The sequence below is a fragment of the Sciurus carolinensis genome, chromosome 10, assembly GCF_902686445.1.
Source record: "Sciurus carolinensis chromosome 10, mSciCar1.2, whole genome shotgun sequence".
Lineage (NCBI taxonomy): Eukaryota > Metazoa > Chordata > Mammalia > Rodentia > Sciuridae > Sciurus > Sciurus carolinensis.
The window spans coordinates 78,826,314-78,850,420 of record NC_062222.1 but is presented as its reverse complement, the minus strand read 5'-3'; the positions used below and the strand labels follow the sequence as shown (position 1 = coordinate 78,850,420).

Here is a 24,107-nt window from a genome sequence, read left to right as displayed (position 1 = left end):
ATATAGAATCACACCAGTCGTATAGTCATATATGCGCATAGGGTAATAATGATTCATTCTACTATCTTTCCTACCCCTATGCCACCTCCCATCCCTTCATTCCCCTTTGTCTAATCCAAAGTACCTATATTCTTCCCTGGTCACCCCCCTTATTGTGAATTAGCATATGCATCTCAGAGAAAACATCCAACCTTTGGTTCTTTGGGATTGGTTTATTTTGCTTAGCATAATATTCTCCAGCTCCATCCATTTACCTGCAAATGCCATAATTTCATTCTTCTTTAAGGCTGAGTAATATTCCATTGCATATACATACCACATTTTCTTAATCCATTTGTAAGGAAATCCCACGAAACCACGCAACACAGGAAATCACATAAGGGAGTTTATTAAGCAAACAGAGTGTCTCCCTGCAGGGTAAGAGAGAAAATGAGAGGAAAAGAGAAAGGAAAGAGAAAGGGCGTGCGCTAGAGAGAGTGGAAAGCAAGGAGAAGGAAAAGCAAGTGAGAAAAGATGGCGGTGAAGCTATCTTTAAGAATCCCGCTGGGCTAACGGGACCAATATCGGAGAAGGATACTTGCAAGCTGACTGATGAACTAATAGCTAGCTAGGATGTTCACAGTCTGACAGTAGTTGGGAGGTGGGGAAATGGCTGCATCAGAAAGGGTGGGGAGAGCAGCTTTATACATTACACCATTCATTTATTGAAGGGCACCTAAGTTGGTTCCATAGTTTAGCTATTTAATTTCTAAATACATGTTAAAAGAAAGATAACAAGTATCATGTTTTCCTCCAAATATACATTTAAAAATTTTAAATTCATTATATTATCATCAGAAAAAAATACTTCTTTTAAATTTATGGAAACTTATTGTATAACTTATGGTCACCCTTGGTGAAAGTTACATGTATATTTGAAAAGAATATATACTCTGCCACTGATAGGTTAGTGTTTTATCCACGCCAGTTAGATCATGTTCATAGTATTTTTCAAATCTTTATGGTTACTATTTGTCTATCTCCTTATTTTATAAATTATTGAGTGTTAAAATCTCCAACTAACTGTAGATTTATCTATTTCTCCTTAGAGTTCTGTCAGGTTTTGCTTCATGCATTTTAAAGCTCTCTTATTAACTGCATAAACATTTAGGATTGTTATCTTCATGCGTATATATATATATATATACATGCATGTCTTTAGGAAGTAACCTTTATTTTATTTTATTGGTATATATTAATTATACAGAATAGTGGGTTTCATTGTGGCATATTCATACATGCATATAATATAATTTGGTCAATCTTACTCCCCTCAACCTCCTCTCAACCTTCCCTTCTCCCTCCCCCACACCCTTCCTCTACTCGAGTGGCTTCCCTTCTACTTTCATGATATCACTCTTTTTCTTTTCTTTTCTCCTCTAGCTTCCATATTTGAGAGGAAAACATATGATACTTGTTATCTTTCATTTAACATGATACTTTCCAGTTCCACCCATTTTTCTGAAAGTGACGTAACTTCATTCTTCTTTATGGTTGAGTAAAAAAACTTCATTGTATATAGACCACATTTTTTTTTTTTTGTTCATTCATCTGTTGACATCTAGTTGACTCCATAACTTGGCTATTGAACTGTGCTTCAATAAACATGGATATGCATGTATCCCTAAAGTATGCTCACTTTAATTCTTTTGGATAAATACTGAGGAGTGATATCATTGGATCATAAAATAGTTCCTGTTTTTTTTGCATTACTGGGGATTGAACTTCAGGCCTCCTGCTTGCTAGGGAAGTGCTCTACTACCAAGTCACAGCTCCCCTCTTCTCTTTTGTTTCATTTTGAGACAGAGTCTTGCTAAATTGCCCAGACGAGAGTGGAATTTGCCATCCTCCTGACTCAGCCTTCCCAGTATCTGGAATTATATGTGGCCATCACCATCCCTGGATTATTTTTAGTTTTTTGAGGAACCTCCATACCGATCTCCATAGGGGCTGCACTGATTTACATTTCGTCAACAGTCGTGAGTTCCTCCCTGCCACCTCCCCCACATCCTTGCCAGCCATTATTGTTTGTATTTATGATGATTGGCATAAGATGGAATCTCAGAGTAGTCTTGATTTGCATTTCTCTGATGGCTAAGATGTTGAACATTTTTTCTCTTGGTCATATAACTTTTGGTCATTTGTATTTCTTTTTTTTTTAAATATATTTTTAGTCATAGATGGACACAATACCTTTATTCTTTTATTTAATTAATTAATTAATTTATTTATTTATACTGGTGCTGATGATCGAACCCAGTACCTCACACGTACTAGGTAAGCACTCTACCACTGAGCCACAACCCCAGCCATTTGTATTTCTTATCTTGAGAAATGCCTGTTAAGTACAATGGCCCATTTATTGAATGGGTTATTGGGTATTTTTTTTTTTTATGTTGAGGTTTTTTTAGTTCTTTCTATAGTCTAGATATTAATCCTCTGTTGGAAAAATAGCTGGAAAATCTTTTCTTCCATTCTGGAGGCTGTCCTGAAGTGATGCTTTTATGATTATGAAATTTTAACAGTGGTCCCCTTTATGCTTTGGATATAGCCCTTGCTGCTTTGCCACTGCAACTTATTTTTAAAAGGACGTGTTTCTTTCTCTTCCTCTCTCCCTCCTCCTCCCTAATCCCTCCCCCACTCTAATCTCAGGAGAAACAGGATTACCTTTCTTTTCCACTCCAGGCACAGTTATCTGTCCTTGAGCACACACCCACCATAGAATGAATTTAGGCTTTAACTCTGACAGAGAACACATGGAATGTAGCCTTTGAATCCTCTCTTTAAAAACCTCCTGTTCCCTGTGATGAGCAGAATCACTGAGCCTCTGAGTCAGAAGTCTCCTGTGTTCCTCCTTTGCTAGCAAAGCAATAAACTTCTTTTTCCTTTTTCTCAAAACCATGTCCTTATTATTGATTGACTTTGGGCACAAGTTTTTGGTAACAAATTGTCCCTGTCATTGGTGATGGTCCTTTTCCTGAAGTCCACTTTTGTATAACTATCTTTTGATTAATATTAGCATGGTATATTTTATTTCATTTTTACATTTTTAAAGTCTGTCTTTATATTTTGAAAGCATTTCTTTTAGACAATGTGTAAGAGACTTCTTTTTCCAGTGAGACAATCTGATTTTTTTTGATGTATTTGGTTCTTTTATGTTTAATGCAATTGTTGCTTTTCTGGGTGCTTCAAACTTTGGTTTTTTATTTTATATTTATTGTGGTTGTTCTAGGATTTACAATATGTGCTTTTTAAAAATTTGGTACTGGGGATTCAACCTAGGAGTGCTTTACCACTGAGCCACATCCTCAATCCTTTTTATTTTCATTTTGAGACAGGGTCTCACTAAGTTGCTGAGGCTGGCCTTGAATTTGTGATCTTCCTGCCTAAGCTTCCTGAGTCACTGGGATTACAGGTGTGGGTCACCCCACCCGTCTAATGTACATCTTTATCTTAGCTCATCTTCAAAAAAATTTGTACTGCAGAATTATAGACCATATTTTAGTCTACTTCTAAAGCAGGAGTAAGGATTAAAATGGACAGGAAGGAACCTTGGGCTCCTTCAAGGTCAGGATTCCATGTAGAAGGGTTGAGAAAATACAGACCCAAGTCAGGCCTCATCAAGGTCAGGCTGACTCCTCTGTAAGCAGAAAAAACTGATTGTGAGACATCTGCTGCCTAGTGTCCATACCCCCAACCTGATTGGACCAAAGGGAATCTGAAGAGCTCCTGGACACTGAGCACCTTGCCAGGACCAGGTAGAGGGCTGCTCCCTTAACCCTACAGATTCATGTAAACCCCTAGATAATAGCCACTTTCCAGGATCCCTCTTTTGGAACCCCTTAGGGAGCTTTACTTTCTTTCTAATAAGTCCTGTTACTTTGCTCTCACCCTGCGTCCATGGATTTTATTCTTTGAATTCACAAGATAAAAAACCTAACCCCACATTCTGTTCCACACTTCCATTTCCCCTGTCTTCTTTTGTCAGAACTTTTACTTATTATACATAGGATATTGACCCCAAGCACATGGATATGAACTTGTTTTAAAAACTCAGTTATCTTTGAAGAAAATTTTAATAATGAATAAAAATTTAACCATATATTTACTATTTGTAATGATATATTTTCTCCGTGTAGAGCTGCTATTTTTTCCATATGGTTTGAAGAATTTATTTTACTACTTTTGGTAGTACAGGCAATCATTACTTCATAATAATGTAGTTCAGCACTAGAGTACTTGCCTAGGAAGTGCAAAGCCCTGAGTTCAATCCCCAGTATCACAAAAACAGAGAGAGAGAGAGAGATCAAATCTGGAATTTCAGCTATTATTTCTTCAGATGTCTTTTCTGTACTCCCTCCTTTAGGGATTCAAATTACACATATGTTGGCTTGTTTGATATTGTTCCACAGGCCACTGTGGCTTTCTTTATTTCTTTTTCTAGAACTTTTTCTTTATGAGTTTCAGTTTGGACTTTTTGTTTTACTATACCTTTAGGTTTCCTGACCTTTTCTTCTATAATGTATGATCTTGTGCATTTAAAATTTTTAGATTAGAAGCTATATTTGGTATAAAATTCAAGTTTATATTTAGCTTAAATTTAAGTCTTTAAGATTATAAGTTCCATTTTTGTTTTTTGTTTTTGTTTTCATTGTGTTCTTTGAATTACATTTATTGATTTTCGGATACTGAACCAACCTTGCATCCCTGGGATAAACTCCACTTGATCATGATGCACTATCTTTTTAATGTACTTTTGTATGCAATTTGCCAGTATTTTGTTAAGGAATTTTGCATCTATGTTCATCAGGGATATTGGTCTAAAGTTTTCTTTCCTTGATGTGTCTTTGTCTGGTTTTGGTATCAGAGTGATACTAGCCTCATAGAATGAGTTTGGAAGGGTTCCCTCCTTTTCTATTTCCTGGAATATTTTGAGGAATATTAGTATCAGTTCTTCTTTAAAGGTCTTGGAGAATTCGGCTAAGAATCCATCTGGTCCTGGGCTTTTCTTGGTTGGTAGGCTTTTGATGACTTCTTCTATTTCAGTGCTTAAAATTTATCTGTTTAGATTGTGTACATCTTCCTGATTCAGTTTGGGAGGATCATATGTCTCTAAAAATTTGTCAATGTCTTTGATATTTTCTATTTTGTTGGAGTATAGATTTCAAAATAGCTTCTAATTAGGTTATGTATTTCAATGGTGTCTGTCATGATCTTTCCTTTTTCATCACAAATTCTAGTAATTTGAGTTTTCTCTCCTCTTCATTAGTGTGGCTAGGGGTTTATCAATTTTGTTTAGTTTTTCAAAGAATCGTTTTTTTGTTTTGTCAATTTTTTGAATTGTTTCTCTTATTTCAATTTCATTGATTTCAGCTCTGATTTTATTTCTTGTCTTCTACTATTTTTGGTGTTGATCTGTTCTTTTTCTAGGGCTTTGAGATGTAATGTTAGGTCATTTAGTTGTTGACTTTTTATTTTTTTAATGTATGAGCTCAATGCAATGAACTTTCCTTAGTACTGCTTTCAGAGTGTCCCAGAGATTTTGATATGTTGTGTCATTGTTCTCATTTACCTCTAAGAATTTTTTTATTTCTTCCCTGATGTCTTTTGTTATCATTGCATCATTCAATAGCATTTTATTTAGTCCCCAGGTGTATGAGTAGTTTTTGTTTGTTATTTTATCTTTCATTTCTAATTGCATTCCATTGTGGTCTGATAGGATACAGGGTAGGATGTCTATTTTTTTTGTATTTACTAATGGCTTCTTTGTGGCATAGCATATGGGCTATTTTGGAGAAGGATCCAGGAGCTGCTGAGAAGAAAGTATATTTGCTTGATGATGGATGAAATACTCTGTAAATATCCATTAAGTCGATATCATTGATTGTATTATTTAGTTCTATAGTTTCTTTGTTCAGTTTAGTTTGGAGGATCTATCCAGTGGTGAGAGCGGTGTGTTAAAGTCCCCCACTATTAATGTGTTTTGGTCTTTTTGATTCTTAAAATTGAGAAGGGTTTGTTTGATATGCATAGATGCTCCATTGTTTGGGGCATAAATATTTAAAATTGTTATATCTTGCTGTTTTATGCTTCCCTTAAGCAGTATGAAATGTCCTTCTTTATCCCTTCTGACTAACTTAGGTTTGAAGTCCACTTTATCTGATATGAGGATGGAGATCCCTGTTTTTTCACTGGGTCCATGTGCATAGTATGTTTTTGCCCATCCTTTCTCCTTTTGTCTGTGGATGTCTTTTTCTATGAGATGAGTCTCTCAAAGGCAGCATATTGTTGGTCTTTCTTTTTAATCCAATCTGCCAGTCTATGTCTTTTGATTATTGAGTTTAGGTCATTTACATTCAGGGTTATTATCATGATATGATTTGTATTCCTGGTCATATTGGCTTATTTTTGGTTTTTAACTTGACTTGGTTTCTCCTTTGATTGGCTTTTCCTTTAGGGTAGCTCCTCCCTATGCTGACTTGTATTGTTGCTGTTCACTTCCTCCTCATGAAATATTTTGCTGAGAATGTTCTATAGGGCAGGCTTTCTATCTGTAAATTCTTTTAACGTTTGTATATCATGGAAAGATTTTATTTCATTGTCAAATCTGAAGGTTAGTTTTGTTGGGTATAGGATTCTTGGTTGGTATCTGTGTTCTTTCAGAACTTGAAATATATTGTTCCAGGCCCTTCTTGCTTTTAGAATCTGGGCTGAGAAATCTGCTGATATACTTATTGGTTTCCCCTTATATGTAATCTGATGCTTTTCTCTCACAGCCTTTAAAATCCTATCTTTATTTTGTATGTGAGATATTTTCATTATAATGTGTCTTGGTGTGGATCTGTTGTAATTTTGTGCGTCTGGTGATCTGTAAGCTTCTTATATTTGATTTTCCATATCATTTTTCAGGTTTGGGAAATTTTCTGATATTATTTTGTTGAACAGGTTATTCATACCTTTGGTTTGTATCTCTGTGCCTTCCTCAATCCCAATAATTCTTAAATTCAGTCTTTTCATGATATCCCATAATTCTTGGAGGTTCCGTTCATGACTCCTTAACATCTTCTCAGTTTGTTCAACTTTATTTTCAAGATTAAATATTTTGTCTTCATTGTCTGAGATTCTGTCCTCCAAGAGATCTATTCTGTTGGTGATGCTTTCTATTGAGTTTTTAATTTAGTTTATCGTTTCTTTCATTTCAAGTAATTCTGTTTGTTTGTTTTTCAGGTTCTCTATCTCTTTATTGAAGTGTTCTTTTGCTTCCTGCATTTGCTATCTTAACTATTTACTGGAATGGTCATGCATTGCCTGCATTTGCTCTCTTATCTTGTCTTTTGCTTCATAGATCATTTTAAGTATGCAGATTCTAAACTCTTTTCTGTCATTTTTACTGCCATGCTGCCATTGGATTCTATCACAATACAATCTTGGTTTGTTAGGGAACTTTCTTCCCCTGTTTTATCATATTGTTCCTATATATTCTGCTCTAGCAATGGAGATCAGAGACACTGAAGTTTCCCCCTTGCAGGCTTATTATGACCCTGCAGTTTTCCACTACCTCTCCTTCGAAGGGGAGATCAATACCATTAGCACCCAATACAGAGAAATTGCAGCCCTGAACAGACAGAACCTATAAAGACTTTAACATTATTGTAATGAACAGATTGAATTCAATTATTATTTACAGCATTTCTACTTGTGAACAAGAGGATGGGGAAGGGTGTAGGATGTAAGTGAGTAAATACAGGTACCTGTGAAAGGGCCTCCAGTCTCCTGTGTCTCAGGAAGAGAGTCACCCTTCCAAAGATGATGACCACATCCTCAGGAATAACTCAAAATGCCTACACCAGCCTCCAAAGAAGCTGGGGGGACACAGCAAGGGTGAACTGAGTCAGCATGGAGGCAGGCGCACTGTACTTCAGCAGTAGGGGGGCAGGAGGGCAGGCTCAGCTACTGGCCTCCGTCCTGAGTGTGGATGATGGCTTGGGGATTCAGCCCCTGCTTTGCACCTCAGAAACCATTTATTAATTCTAGATATTGCTTCCTGAGCTTTAGGAGTCTTCTTAAGAAAGTTGATGCCAGCAAGTAGGCTCCTTATTATTTGCTTTGAGACAAGCTCTCCCTCAGGTGCTCAGGTCGGGCTTGCATGTGTGATCCTCCTGCCTTGGAGTCAGAGCAGAGAAGATTATAGCCCATGATGCTTTGAGTGTGAGGTGCCCCCCTCCCCCATTCCCGAAACACACACACAGGCTGCCGAGCTAGTGCAGGGATGTTTATAGGTGAAGTGATTGGCTGGGGAGAGCCAATACCTTCAGCCCAGTCTAGGAAGAATGGACTGACTCGCTGGTTGCTCTTGCTGGTGGGACACGGCCGGTTATTTTGGGCCAAGATTCACTGGGGTCATGTCCCCGACCTTCCCCTCTCTCTGCCTCTGTCTCTGCCTCTTCGCTGCCCTGAGGAGAGAAGCTTTCCTCCCCTGGGCCCCTCCCCCATGACGAGCTGCCTCTACTTGGGCCCTCAGCAATAGAGGTCAGCAATCAATGGGCTGAGACCACTGAAACCTTGACTCCCAAGTGAACATTTCCCCTCTAAGACTCTCCTGTTCAGAGTCTGGGTCATGGCGATGATAAAGTTAGTGAACGCACAGGCATAGGCCATTGTTCCCAGCGTGACGAATAGACTCATGTGTGTTTGTGCTGTGTGTGTGTGTGTGTGTGTGTGTGTGTGTGTGTTGCTGGGAGCGAACCATGTCCTTGGGCATGCTGGAGAAGTACTCTTAAAGTCACCTCCCATCCCTGTGGTCGGAGTCTCCTGGCCTGACCGTGCCCTGTGGAGTTGGTCCCCACTGGATGTGCCTGTGTGAGGGGAGCCCTTCAGGTTGACCTGAAGGACATTGGATCATGTCCTCAGGTGCAATGAGACAGAAAATCCTCTGGCAAAGCAAACCCTTGACAATGATAAAAGCCAGTGCCACTTTTGTTTTCTACAAGATGTAGGAGACTGGTGTGGCAGAAAAGCCCAACTTTATTCTATGGTATCCAACACGGTGTGTCCACATTAACATTGTGACATCACTGACCGAGGGGGTGGGGCTGGAGAGGCAAGGCAGCAGCATTGTCTACACTCGGGAAGCCTCCCTGCCACCGATTCCCTTCAGGGTTCTGTTCCTGTATCGTGGGAAATGGAACCCCCATGGGAAGCACGAAGGAATGCCTGTAGGACATACCCAACGTGAGGGGCAAGGGAGTTCAACTGTTTCACTGCAAACAATAACCCAGCAGGAGAGAAGGTAGTCCTATAACAACCGAAGTGGCACTGAACCAAATTTGCCCAGGTCTCCTCATATGGAGGAAGCCACGCTGAACCCTGAGCCTACTCTGGTCCCTCAGGACCCCGTCTGTGGTAATCACATCCCAACCATGCCATTTCTGACCAGAGAGACCTTAATTCTTTGCTCGGGAGGTTTGAGCCTATATGTGTCTTTGGGGGATAGAATTTTCTCCCAAACACTCCCTGGTCCTACCTGTCTCAGAGCTTTTTTTCTACAGGTGTTGAGTTTTGACACATAATTACCCTACGCGAATCCATACCATCATGTGTCTTTCCTGGCTTTTCAATAAAGTGCCTTGTAGAGGGCTATTTGTGTCCATATTCAGGATGGACTTTGGTCTGTCCATTTAGGGTTTCTCTGACGGTTTTATTCTGGCAATGTCTTTTCTGGTTTGATGGTGGGGTAGTTCCAGCTCCACGAAACACACTGGGGACGCTTCCCTGTGCTTCTGCTTCCTGGAAATGTTTGTGTACAACTGGTGCTAATTCTTCTTCACAAGTGTGGTAGAATTCTCCACAGATAGCATCTACACCTGAAGATCTTGTTGGAGCTCTTCATATTAGGAGCTTTATCTCCTTGATATTCACGTGGCTTTCTGCTAAGTAGCAAGCCTGAGAGATTTAAGCTCTCCAGCGCCCAAAGCCCACGTACTCACCCTCCATGACCTTCAGCAGTGACCAGGAGGAGATTTGGGTTTCAGAGGCTGTGGGGCATGTGGTGAAGCCCCCCAGTCCCTGCTGCAGGCAGGTCCTCCCCTGCCCACTGGCCAGCCTCGTGCCTCCCTGCCCACGGGATTATGGAGGTGATGCCACAGAACACTCTGGAGTCTCCAATGCCTTTCCAGATGTGTCTTCTCTAACACCAGCACCCCCTGGCCCCCACCCCAAACCACAAACTTCAGGGAGGACCCGCAGAATGGGAAAGGGATTCTCTCTGGCCAAAGTAGTGGAATCAGGTCTACAGTGGCTCAAGGAGAGAATCTGTCTACACTAAGGACAAGGGGAGAGAGGCTCCATCTACCCTGGCTCGAGGTGCCCAAGTCTCTCTCTATGCTGAACATTGCTGGGAAACCCAGTGGTACTGCCCTGGCCTGGATGGCTGCTGGGCTCCTGCCTTTTCCCTGAGGCCTCTCTCTGTTGTTGTTGTGTTTGATTTTTTTTTCCTTTTAAAAATTTCTCTGAGTTGAGCCCTGAGTGTGTGTTTTACCTGGTGGCAGGGAGGGCGTCCATGGCTGCGGCCAACAAGGGCAATAAGCCCAGAGACCAGAGTATCCGCTTTGCAGCCGGCCATGATGCTGAAGGCTCCCAGAGCCACATTCACTTTGATGAGAAGCTACATGATTCAGTGGTCATGGTCACCCAGGAGGGTGGCAGCAGTTTTCTGGTCAAGGTTGGCTTCCTGAAGATGCTGCACAGGTATGAGATCACCTTCACTCTGCCCCCTGTGTGCAGGCTGAGCAAGGACATCCATGAGGCACCTGTTCCCAGCCTTCACCTCAAGCTCCTCAGTGTCATGCCCATCCCTGAAGGTTACAGCATCAAGTGCGAGTACTCAGCACACGAGGAAGGCGTCCTCAAACAGGAGATGCTACTAGCCTGCAAGGGTGGGACAGACGCCTGTGTACGCGTGATGGTATAGGCACATGTCATGGACAGGCACCATGGCACGCCCATCTCCTGGATGGTGTCAATGCGTGGGTGCAGAGCTGGAGTATGACTCTGAGCACAGCGACTGTCAACGCTTCGATTGAGCCCGCACCTGGCCAAGCTGCCTTGGGGCCCCTCAGCCTTAAACCCCACCTGCGTGATGATGTGGCTTCCTCGTCCTTCCCCCAGGGTGGGTGAATGGATGGTGCTGGGGCTTCACCCACGCCTCTCACCTCTGCCTTCATTATGCCACCACCCGCCTCTCCTGTGTTCTTCTCTCCCACTTCCTCCTCTTCGTGTGCCCCAGTCTCCTGCCAGAAGAAATGAGTTGAGCCCCCAAGGAGGCTATCCAAGGAGGGGAAGGGGAGAGCCTGGGGTGGGTTCTATCCACTCTCCATCCCAAGTCATATGGGTTCCAGTCAGGGTCTGGGAGAGGACTGAGTGGCTCTGTGACCCAGTGCCCCATTACTACTGCTGCTGCTGCTGCTGCTGCCTCTCTGCCTCAGCCACTGCTCCCACCTCTCCCTCTTCCCAACTGCTACGCTTGTGAGAAGGAGTGAGGCGCATTTCCCAGCCCCTGCCCCTCGGGTCTGTGTTACTTGGTTTTTAAATGACTGGTTGGGATAGAACCCATAAGAAATAAAAATTTCATGGAAAAAAAATTCTCTATTTTGTAACGTGCGTTTTTAAAACAAAGCAAAAGAAAACAATCTTTGGAACATCAATTTTATTATACAATTGGTGAGGAGGAGAAAATTCTCAGGAACCTTCTCTGCCTTCCCAGATGCACAGGAGAAAGGCCAGGGCAGGGCAGGGCAGGGGGAAGTGTCCAAGGGGACAGAGTCTCTGATGTCTGTAGGTGGGGGCAGAGTCATGGAGGATGCAGACTGGAGTCCGCGGAGGGGTGGCTGGGAGGGGAGCCGGGGCCAGTTGACTCACATCATGGCTGAAGCGCTTGGAGTTCACTCCGGGCGGGTGCCCACTCCACCAGGTCAGGATGCTCGGAGCTCGGGGACCTCTTGCTGTCTGTTGGTCTGCCTGTCCCATCAGGGCACGTTCCCTGGAGCCACTCTGTGTGGGGCCCTGGGGCGTCCGTGGCCTCCTTGCATGGGTGCCACTCTCCTTGGGGAGGCGGGCCAGCAAAAGCAGGGCACACAGCAGCAGAGTTTTCGAAGGAAGGTGGCCATCCTCCCAGTGACCCGCCTCCAGCCCCGGCGGCTGTCCGAGGACCGGCCTGAAGAGGAACCCTGGGAGGACGAGCTGGGGCCTTCTGCCACCCGCCTGCTGAGGCCGGGCCTGCGGTGCTTGGGCCTGCAGGGCACAGGGCCTCGCCAGCAGGCTGGGCTGGGCGGGGCTGAGTGCACACGGAAGAAGCTCAGAGGGACAGTGGGCCCGCTGGCACCGGCAGCGCCCTTCTGGCCCTCCGACTTGGCCTCTGCGGGCTGCTGCTGCTCGCCGGGCATGGGAAGGGCAGGCTGGCTGGCACACTTGTTGGCACAAGCTCCGGGGGCATCTGTGGGCGCCGGGAGAGGCGCGACCACTTGACGGCCCACAGGCCTGGCCTGGAGCTCACGGCCTGCGCCCTGCAGTCCCTGGTGCTGGAGGAGGCGGTAGGTAGCTGCAGCCTCATCCAACTTCCGCTTGTCCAGGGACACCCAGGCTTCGTAGGGGTCGAAGCCCATGTCCAGCATGAGGGTCAGGATGGCGGGGTCGGGGCGTTTGGGGAGCGGCTGGCTGCCAGGACTGGGTGGAGGCTGCTGGCCCTGGTTCAGCCACGGGTGGCCCATTACCTGCTCCAGGGTGGGCCTCTGGGCCGGGTCCAGCGTCAGCATGAGCTGGATGAGGCTGCGGGCCTCGGGGGACAGGCGCCTGGGGAGGGTGTAGCGGCCCCGCAGGATCTTCTTCCGCAAGCCCTCCTCGGTGCACGCCCGGAAGGGTTGCCTCCCCGTGAGCAGTTCAAAGAGCACGACTCCCAGGCTCCAGACGTCCGCCGGGGGCCCCTCGAAGTCCTGCCCCCGCACCAGCTCGGGGGCCCAGTACGGGAGCGTGCCCCAGGAGGTGCTGAGCCTCTGCCCCGGCGTGAAGGTGAGGCTCAGGCCAAAGTCGATGAGCTTCAAGCTGCAGCCCCGGGCGTCCAGCACCAGGTTTTCGGGCTTCAGGTCCAGGTGCGCGATGCCCCTGTCGTGGCAGTGGCGCACGGCGCACACGGCCTGCCCGAACAGCCTGCGGGCCTTCCCCTCCCTCAGGCCACGGGACCTCAAGATGCAACGGGTCAGGTCGCCCCCACCTGCGCGCTCCATCACCATGTACATGTTGCGCGGGGTCTCGATGACCTGGAAGAGCTGGATCACGTTGGGGTGTTCCAGGGCCATCAACCTCCGCGGTTCGCACAGGACCTGCTGGAGCGCCTTGGTCTTGGCCACGACTTTCACCGCCACCTCTGCCCCGGTGAGGAGATGGCGGGCCAGGACCACCTGGCTCAAGCCCCCCCGCCCGAGCTTCCTCACCACCTGGTAGTGGTCCGTGAGGGCCGCCTCGTAGCAGGAGCTGGGCCCCTGCCGCTCTACTCTATGCTGTCTACTCTGACTGCCAAGCATCCTAAAACCGGAACACTGAAGAAGGACGCTAGCTAAAAAAAATATAACAAACCCAAACGAAACACCAAAACCAACAACAAAAGACAAAAGACAAAACAAACAAACAAACCAAAGCCCAAATCAAAAAACCAACACCCCAAAATCCCCAACCACCAACCACCAGCCACCAACCACCAACCACCAACCACCAACCACCAGCCACCAACCACCAAACGCACTAACTATCTGGGAGTCCGACAGGTCACCACCAAGAGCTTCCTGTACTTATGGACGAAGAGCCCAGCCCAGCCACCTGCTTATATGGCCGCGGTGGGAAGGCGCATCACAGTGGCTGCTTGTGAGGTCAGAGCAGGGGGTGACCCAGTCACACATGGGCACAGCCCCCAATGGCCTTCTCACTTTGGGGCCTCCAGGATCTTTGCCACTGTCATAATAAGAATAAGAAAGGACCCCAGAAGCGATTTCCTTTCGGGGGATTATGGAGAATGCTAGTTCAACATTTAGAGATTAAAACCTGTGGTGTCCTCCAGTGGTCTTTTCACCTGGAGTCTGATGAGAATCCCTAGTCACTTGGGGCTCTTACGGGCCGCCTCATCTCTACACGCAAAGTGTTCATTCAATTCCTACTTCTTCTGACTCACAAGGCTTGGCATCCAAGGCATGGAGGCGCTTTGCCCGCGTGGTGATGCTACCCCACAGTGCTCTGTCCCCTCAGATGCTCTAGAGCTGGGCATTAACACCTGTTGAGAGGGAGGGAACGTTCATCAGCCTCTCCCCACAAAGGTTCCCACCGGGTTTCACTCTAGAAACCCTGGCTCGCCAAAAGCAGTGGCTCAGAGGCTCAAAGTAAAAAAGGATAAAATACCCAGGCAGAGAATCCTAGAACCAGCAACCATGTTCTTCCTGTATGGGGAGGAAATGGAGGCCTTCCCAGATACCTGGATCCCTTCCTGATGCTGTAACCAAGAACCTTGGGCTGTGTCATTGATTGGCAATACAAGTCAAATTCCCAGGGTTCTGGAGACTGATGAGTCCCAGGTCAAGGCACCTTGTTGCTGGGTCCTTGCAGGATGGTTGGGGCAGGAGGCTTGAACTCATTCTCTCAAGCTGTGCTTTGGGTTGGTTCTGTTTTGCGTGTTTTGGTTTTTTGACATACTGGCATCGAAGCCAGGGCTTCAGGTGTGTCATGGAAGTACTCTATCACTCGGGTACTTCCACAGATTTTTTATCTTCTGTTTTCTCTGTTTTCTTTCTTATTATTTCATTTTTTTTGAAGTAATAGAAGAAGAAAATTATTTGTTTGTATATATTGTAAACATATCTGGAATATACTAAATACTTTACGCACAAGAACAGCTAAAACATGTTTTAATACATATACAGTAAATATCCAAGATAGAAAATCAACATACACAAATTATTGGCATTGTATACACTTATAATGAACTATGTAAAAAGAAATTAAGAAAATAATCTTTCTATAATAGGGTCAAATAAAATAGTATACTAATAAACTTAATCAAGGAAGTAAAAGACTTGTACACTGAAAACTACAAATTGTAGATGAAATACATTTTAAAGCACACAAATAGAAGGAAAGACATTCATACTCATGGACTGGAAGACTTGCCAAAATGTCCACAGTACCCAAAGAAATCTATAAATTCTGTGTAATATCTGTCTACATTCCAACAATTTTTTTTTTTTTTTTTGCAGAAAACAGATAAAAGTAATCCTAAAATTCACATGGAACTGTGAATAGTCAAAGGAATCCTGAGATAGGAGAACAAAACTAGAGGTGTCAAAATTCCTAATTTTAAAATGTATTTCAAATCTGTAGTAACTACAGCAATACATTAATGGCATAAAAACTGACATTTAGGGCAATGGAACAGAATACGGAGCCCAGACATAAACCCATGTGTATACTGTCATCAAGGGTGCTACGAACATGTAACAGGTAAAGGGCAGTCTTTTCAATGATGTTGTCGGAAAAACTTGATACCCACATGACGAAGAATGAGATTGTATTCCTATCTTACACCATACAAAATATTGGCTCACAATGGATTAAATATATCAATGTAAGACCTGGAACTATGTAACTCTTAAGAGAAAACATGAAAAAAACTTCATGCCATTTGGGATAATGATGATTTTTTGGCTATCCCACCACAAGCACAAGCAACAAAAGCAAACGTAGGCGAGTGGAATTACATCAAACCCAAAATGCTACACAGCAAAGGAAGCCAATAGTAGAGTGAAAAGACAGCCTACGGAATGAGAGGAAATGTTTGAAAACCATATTCCTAAGAAGAGACTAATAATCTAAAATATATAGAGGACTTCTAAAATCAACAACAAAAATAAAAGAAAGAAGGAAAAAAAAAAAAAACCTAAGGAAAAAAAAAAAAAAAAAAAACCTAACCAAACAGGCAAAGGACTTTCGAAAACTTCAGAGAAAGGTCAGATTCGAAAGGGAGGATTAGAGAATGAGGTTGCTAACCAAGCAGTCCTCCTTAAACTCTGTCAGGGGTGGACCTCTTAGTGTTTACAAGGATCCTGGAAAGCAACTTGTCCTTCACCTTAGACTGATAAAAATTTCATTCAGACAGTAGGCTCAGATTTTTTCCCCCTTTTTTCTTTTCTTTCTTTATTTTTTATTTTTTTTTCCTTTTGAGACAGGGTCTCACTAAGTTGACCAGGCTGGACTTGAACTTATAATCTTCCTGTCTCAGCCTCCTGAGTAGCTGGGATTACAAGAGTGTGTCACCTAGCTGGGTCAGCTATATCAATTATTTTTTAAAAACATTTTTGTTGGTAAAAACATTTTTGTCATAATTATGTATAACAGTGGGATTCATTGCCCCAACATTCATACCCACACGTGAATATGAAAATATGATTTGGTCAGTTTCATTCCCTGGTACCCCCCTTTCTGCAGTGATGGAGGGGCAGGCAGGCTCAGCGACGGAGTCCGACCTCGGTTTGGGCTAACATACTTTAAAATAGCAAAATGGCAGGCATTTTGCTACCATTTCACAAATTCATCCCTGCTTAAAGGAGTACTCTAATAGTTCTAAGCAGATTCCATAACAAACTTTTAGTTTACTATTAAACATTTATAAATACAACTTTTCTACAACTGTTGACAACTTTGATTCTTTTACCCTGAAGTACACTCATACAATACTGGTGGGGCTGCAAATTGGTGCAACCACTATGGAAAGCAGTATTGCGATTTCTTAGAAAACTTGGAATGGAACCACCATTTGACCCAGTTATCCCACTCCTTAATTTACATTCAAGAAGTTAAAATCCGCAAAGTATAGTGATACAGCCATGTCAATGTTTATATAGTAGCTCAATTCATTATAGCTAAGCTATGAATCCTACCTAGGTGCCCTTCACAGATGAATGGATAAAGAAAATGTGGTATATTACTCCGCCTTACTACAGTAGGTCACTGTCAAATATTTTTTTCTTGAAATTAGCAGTTCATAAAAGAAGATATATAAATATCCAATGAACATTTGTGGAAAAAAATTCCATCAACTGATAGTTAAAGAAATGCAAATTAAAACCAAATTGAAATATTCTTCATGCATCATAATACATTTAGTAAATAGAAAAGTCATAGCCAGTTCTGGTGAGGTGCTAGTATACCCACATGTTACTAGTGAGAATACCTTAGTTTAAGCTTACTGTGGGGAAATTTGACAGCAGAGTGGGGAAAAAAAAAGCTAGCTTATAATTGCACATCTATTTACTAAGTAACTGTTTTTAAAGTTTCCTTTGTGGTACACTCTCATCCCCAGTTATCAAAGATTTTTATTGAAGCATCTTTTATAAGTATCAAAAATGGAAGGTACTGAAACTATGGCATTTGTTAACTAAATGTTAGCATATTCATGTACAGGGATGCGATGAAGACTTTAAAATATTCAATCATTTGGGAATTATGATTGAATACTTAATAATAAAGGAAAATTAACAGACTATAGAAAATAGGGAGATTAAATTGCCATGAAAAGTTAAAATTTGTAAAATTGTATGTAGAGTACAGAAAATGAATATACTTTCATGCCACCAGAAAATAAAGTCAGAGAAGACATACATCAACATGAGAATAGTAGTTATTTTTGAGTGAAGAGATAATATATTTGTAATTTTATTCTCTTATTTTTAGCTTGTTTAAAAGTAAACATATTCACAATATGGCTCTTCTAAAGTCCTCGTCTGCTAATTTAATCATTTCTGTCATTTCTGGGTCCATTTCTATTGACCGATCTTCTTCTGGTTAAAGAAAACAGTTTCATATTTTCTTACGTGTCTTTTAGTGTTTCTGTTGAATTGTGAACATTATGCTGTTGAGTGTCTGGGTTTTTGTTGTTTTCCTTTAAAAATAGTGTTATGCATGGGCAGAGGTGGTAGCTCAGTGGTAGAGCACTTGCCTAGCATGTGTGAGGCACTGGGTTCAACCCCCAGCACCACATAGAAATGAGTGAAATGAAGGTTCTGTTTCTGTTGACAACTCAAAATGTTTTTTTTAAAGTGTTATGCATTATTCTTATAGGCAGTTAACTTCATTGGAAATCCTCTAGGCTTACTTTTAAACCTTTAAAGAGGTTTAAAGTACCCTTCTTTTAGAACTACTTTAGCCTTATTCCCAAGATGTGGCCTTTTCTGAAGTCTCCTGAATGACTGGCTGGTTAGAATTAGAATGTCTCTCGGTTGTTTTGTGTGCTAACCTATGGTGTCTCACTTTACAGCCTAGAATTTGGCCAGAGGCTCAAGAGGACCCCTGTGAATAAGTATACTGGTTTTTTTCTGCATACCTTCTTTCTCTCTGATAACTTTTTCCCCAATTCTAAATTCCAATTGCCTTAACCTTTTCAAAGTCTGACTTATGTCTCCTTAATTTAGTGAGGTGGCCAAGCTGTTTGCAACCCCACTTCCCATACTATAGTCTAGAAATGAACCTAGAGTGCTCACAGTGTTTATTTTTCTTCTCATGGGCAACAGAAGTTCTACATGCCTGTTGTCCAATGTCTGAAGACCAGTAGTCCAGTTTTCTAGTTTCTTATTACTGAAACGCTAACTTACCAGTTATGTTATCATACCCACAGCAGAATTCAGACTTGGGTTTTTTAAAAATAACATTTACAGAGCCCCTTGCTGTCTTTGGATGCCATGTTAAAAGTGTTATCTGCATTGCTTTATTTAATCTTTGTATAAACCCACAAAGTAGGAGAAAATTTTTTCTTATTGTAGACACTTAAACTGAAGCTTAGGAAAGTTAAGAAACTTGCCTCAGGTCACACACCTGGTAAGTCAACCCAGCCTTGTCCAATTTTTCCCCTTCATTTTAAAAAGCTACCTTTCCATTTAATACAGGATTTTTATTGTTGAAAATATAAAATATTGTTTATATTTTCAATGAATTTTGAAAATATAAAGTATAAAAGGAAAATCTGAATATATAATCAACAGAAAGATATGTAATATATGTATATAAGATTAAATATTTTATATATGAAGTATCTATCAAAGGAATATGTATGTATGTATATATATGTCAGGTATGCTTGTCTGTTTTACAAAATTGAAATTCTATGTAATCTACCATTAACTATACCTATTGTTTGGTAACTTACCTTTTCCACCTAATAATGCCTTATAAGCATTTTGTGTTAGACAAACAGTTTTTGAGAGCAAGAGATTTTTAGTTTGTTTTTTCTCAAAGCACTAGGGATTGAACCTAAGGGTACTCTACAACTGAGTTACATCACCATCACTTTTTATTTATTTATTTATTTTTAGTTTGAGGTAGGGTCTCACTAAATTGCTGAGGCTTACCTTCAACTTGCCCTCCTCCTGTCTCCTAAGTCCCTGGGATTATAGGTGTGCACCACACCTCCTGGCCTTTAGTTTTTATTAAGGAAAATTTAAACCGTACCTCAGAGTATATATAATATCATATTGAATCCTCACATATTGACCATTTAACTTAAAAATTACTAGCATTTTCCAATCTTTGAATATAATTTTTAATGCTCATATTCTAAATGCATTGATATAGCATTGTAATTATAATGCATTGATATAGGATTGTCTCTGGGATTACAGGCATGTACCACTGCATCCAGCTGCATTGTTTCTCAATATTGTAAATAACACAGAAAAGAAGTTATTTCTGAATGACTCTTTGTACAAATAAAATATTGACTCAGCTGGGCACATTTGCGTGTGCCTGTAATCCCAGCGGCTCAGGAGGCTGAGGCAGGAGAATAGTGAGTTCCAAACCAGACTCAGCAAAAGTGAAGCACTAAGCAATCAGTGAGACCCTGTCTCTAAATAAAATACAAAATAGGGCTGGGGATGTGGCTCAGTGGTTGAGTGCCACTGAGTTCAATCCCCAGTACCACACCCCCCAAAAAAATATTGACTTAGGGTAAATTCCTGGAAAAAGTTACTTAATTAAAGAGGATGCATTTTTGATATTTGTTGTCAAAATATTCACTAGGAAGTTTTTATTGATTTATCATGCCTTTTCCTAATAGCAGTTTATGAGTGCTATTTTACTACATTCTCAAATGACCACATGTTCTTTAAATAAACACTTGCCTATTGTATGGGTTGACTGACATCCTAGTATTCTTCCTCAGCCACCACCACCCATTCCCATTCCTCAAATTATCTACAACATAGGACTGACTCTCATATTAGTAGGATTTACTGGGGCTAAAAATCACTTCCCCTCACCTTCAAACACATGCACTATATAATGATTAATTTGAATTGCCAACTTAATTGGATTAAGGGATGCCAAAGATTAAAGGACTTCTGGACATGTCAATGAGGGTGTGTCTAGGAATGATTGGCATGTGGGATAGCGAACTGAAGTGGAGCCCCTCCCTAAGTGTGGGCAGCACTGAATAATAGATTGGAGACTTGGATGGAATAAAAGTTGGAAGAACAAGGAAGCTGCAGCAAATGCAAACTCGGATCTTCTTGATTGCTGCTGTGATCACCTGAGGACATCAGATTCACCCTCCTTCACTCTTCCAAAGCAGACTCTGCCAGTGATTCTCCAGGGAGTTTCCAGAAGCCTTGCCTGAGGCTTCAGCATCTTGGACTGCACAACTACTGGTTCCTCCAGCTCTCCAGTCTGCAGACTTCCATTGTGGACTAGTTTCTGGTTGTGTGAGCCAATCTAATAAATCCCCTTTTTATCATCATACCTCCTATTGGTTTGTTCCTCTAGAGAACCCTGACTAATACACCCCATGTGGTCTGGGTGTCTGGCATTTATCCCCACTTAGACAAACAAGAATCCTTTATTTTGGCAGCAATGGAGGAGAGTTGATGAGCCACAGATTCTAGCAAAAATGGCACCATTCACCTGTCTGGAACTAGACAAGAGCATTGTATCCTAGTTAATGCTATGCCCAGATTTGCATGTGCCTTCCTTTATTTTTGGCCTGTGTCCAGGCTTACACATACAGTTGCCAGAAGTTGGCTCCAACACAGCTTACAACCATGTTTAAATGGGCAGAGAGAAGATAAGGACACAGACGGCTTCTGAGAGAGAACAATTCTGGGAGAACTGAAATGCCCCTGAAATCACATCACCCTCTTCTCTACCGGTCTGGTCTTTACAATCAAGGAGAAGATCGATAAGATGCCAAGAATCCTGGAAACTGGTGTCTAGATAATAAAGGAACAGGGAAGGATGCAGGCATTTGTCTAAAACTTGGGGCTAGGACATCTGAATTTTAATAGGCAAACTTACATTCTCACTAGAAGTAAGCTTCATGAGGAAAAACTTGTTGTCTTTTTTTTTTTTTATATATATGAATTTATCCCAATGTAAGAAAAGATACCTGGCATATTGTAGATACTCAATGAATATTTGTTGATAGATTCCTTAGATGCAAAGAAGAGATTAGGAAAACCATACATTCAGCAACTCTATTTCAGACACATTATATATTACTGGACCAGGAGCTAAGCATAGACGCAAGGAAGTAATTTTTTTTTTTTTTTTTTTTTTTGGTACTGAGGATTGAACTCAGGAGTGCTTAACCACTGAGCCACATCCCCAGCCCTTTGTAATATTTTATTTAGAAATAGGGTCTCGCTGAGTTGCTAAGTGCCTCACTAAGTTGCTGAGGCTGGCTTTGAATTTATGATCCTCCTGCCTGTAATTCTCCTGAGTTGTTGGGATTATAGATGTGCTTAAGGAGGGATTTTTAAAGGCGATTTTCCTGGAGAAGAAGACATACACCCGTAGAAACTAGGTCCCCTACAAGGGTGCAGACAGCAAACACTCTCAGAGGGTCCTGAGGGAGAGAAGCCCTTCTGTTGCAGCTTGAGGGAAGGCCATAAAAAGGAGGTAGACTTGGGGCCACGTCTCGAACAGTAGTGTTTCCCAGGGGTACCATAACAAATTGCCACAAACTGGCAGTTTCAAACAACAGAAACTTATTTTCTGACAATTCCAGAGTTCCCAGGTGTCCCCAAACCACCATTCTAGACATTACAGTTGAGTAGGAATGCAGTAGTTAGGCAGGAGCCTCCTGCCGCCCCAGGCTCAGGCAGAGCCCTGCTCCCTCTGAAGGCTCTGGGGAGAATTCTTCCTTGCTTCTTCCAGCTCTTGATGTTCCCCAGCTCGTGGCAGCCTCACTCCAGTCTCTGTCTCTGTCTTCACATGACCTTATTCCTTCTGTTTATGTCTTTTTCTGTCTCTTATAAAGTCACTATCATTGGGTTTAGGGCACACCCTCACCCCATGTGATTTTATTTCTAGCCTTGCTTTAATTAATTATATCTGCAAAGACTCTATTTCCAAATAAGGTCACATGCAAATGTTCCATGACATTGGATCATGACATAAATTTTTGGACTACACTATTCAATTCATCACAAATAGAAAAACAATAATGACAAAAAAGAAAATAAATGAGTAAAAACTCAAAGAATATTTATTTGAGACCACAAATCCCCAAAACCAATGTATAGCCAAAGTGTCACAACTTTCTGAAGCTGACAGGTGAGGTGGCACATACCTGTGATCCCAATGACTTAGGAGGCTGAAGCAGGAGGATCTCAAGTTCAAGGGCAGCCTCAGCAATTTAGCGAGACCCTAAGCAACTCAGCAAGTCCCTGTCTCAAATTTTTTTTAAAAAAAGGGCTGGGGATATGACTCAATCCTTGGTACCCACCCTCCCTCAAAAAACAAAACAAAACAAAAAAAAAAACAAAGAACAAAAAGCTTTTCTGAAGCCACTACAGAATAACCCCTGATGTTCAAAAGAAAATAGAAAACTTCAAATTGTATGGTTCCCAGTAGACACATAACTCTTTGAATTGAATTTACAAAAGCTGAAAACAAAGCTCACATGGAATGCATAAAATGAGAAAATTTTCAAAATTATGTCTGAACTTGAAATGGGCTCTTTACTGTTTAGAAAGATCACATAATTGAAAACATGAAGTGAGCTGGGCGCATCGGCACATGCCAGTAATCCCAGTGGCTTGGGAGGCTGAAGCAGAGGATCTCCAGTTCAAATCCAGCCTCAGCAACTTAGTAAGATGCTAAGCAACTCAGTGAGACCCTACCTCTAAAAAAAATAAGAGAAGGGCTGGGGATGTGGCTCAGTGGTTAAGTGCCCCTGAGTTCAATTCCCACTATTTAAACAACAAACAAACAAACAAACAATCCATGAAGGTGGTAGATTACATTTACATTCCTGGTTTCTTATTTTTAGCTGCTCTGGGATTTGGGGGCATACTGTTTTACTGCCTTCCTCCATGTCTCATTTTCCTCATCAGTAAAATAGGGATAATAATCCTACCTGTCCCCAGAGGTGATACAAAGATCAAAGGTGCCAGAGCACTTGGGGTGTTTTGTCTAGGACATGGCACATAGAACCTGATCACGGGAAGTCATTTCATCAGTTTAAGATGCTGATAATAGTGAGGCATGATTCGGATGAGAGCACGAGAAAGGTTTTGTAACAGGAGACTAAGAGGATGTTACAAGAGCCAAGCAATAGTGTTTACATTCCAGAAGAAAAAATAATCTACATTCTTCCAAGGACTGGGCTATATTCTTACTTTACTGCATTGTCTCGAGGAAGGTTCTAGAGTGGTTGGGGGACACTGGGGAATCCCCCAAGCTCTTTGAGGTGGTCCATGAGGGCTTTTGACTCATCCTCTCCTAAGGGTTTCCTAGAGGCCATGTGATGTGTCATGCTGCATTGAATGAACATGGAAACAGATATGAGGATCCAGCTGTCTTCCATTAGGCTTGCCGTTAAACATATTTGCAAAGATGTAAACAAAGACCTTGCTAAATGTCTTTGAGAATATGTATGCTAACATGTACATTTATTTTTATTTATTTGGTACTGGGGATAGAACCCAGGGTTGTTTTACCACCAAACTACATCCTCGGCCCTTTTTATTTTTTATTTTGAAAGAGGGTGT

At 42.1% G+C, this 24,107-nt stretch overlaps 1 protein-coding gene and 1 pseudogene across 1 annotated transcript; one reads left to right on the top strand and one right to left on the bottom strand.

The window, feature by feature from the left end:
- The first annotated feature begins 10,597 nt into the window (after window positions 1-10,597).
- On the top strand, window positions 10,598-11,120 carry LOC124994016 (UPF0687 protein C20orf27 homolog; annotated as a pseudogene).
- A 942-nt stretch (window positions 11,121-12,062) lies between these two features.
- On the bottom strand, window positions 12,063-13,613 carry LOC124994245 (sperm motility kinase 2B-like). The gene has a single exon (XM_047566021.1). The coding sequence runs from the start codon at window positions 13,611-13,613 to the stop codon at window positions 12,063-12,065; it is 1,551 nt and encodes a 516-aa protein (XP_047421977.1).
- Between the last annotated feature and the right edge of the window lie 10,494 nt (window positions 13,614-24,107).

Excerpts from the sequence above, each read along its gene's own strand:
- LOC124994245 (XM_047566021.1), bottom strand. The coding sequence starts at position 13,613 with ATGCTTGGCAGTCAGAGTAGACAGCATAGAGTAGAGCGGCAGGGGCCC.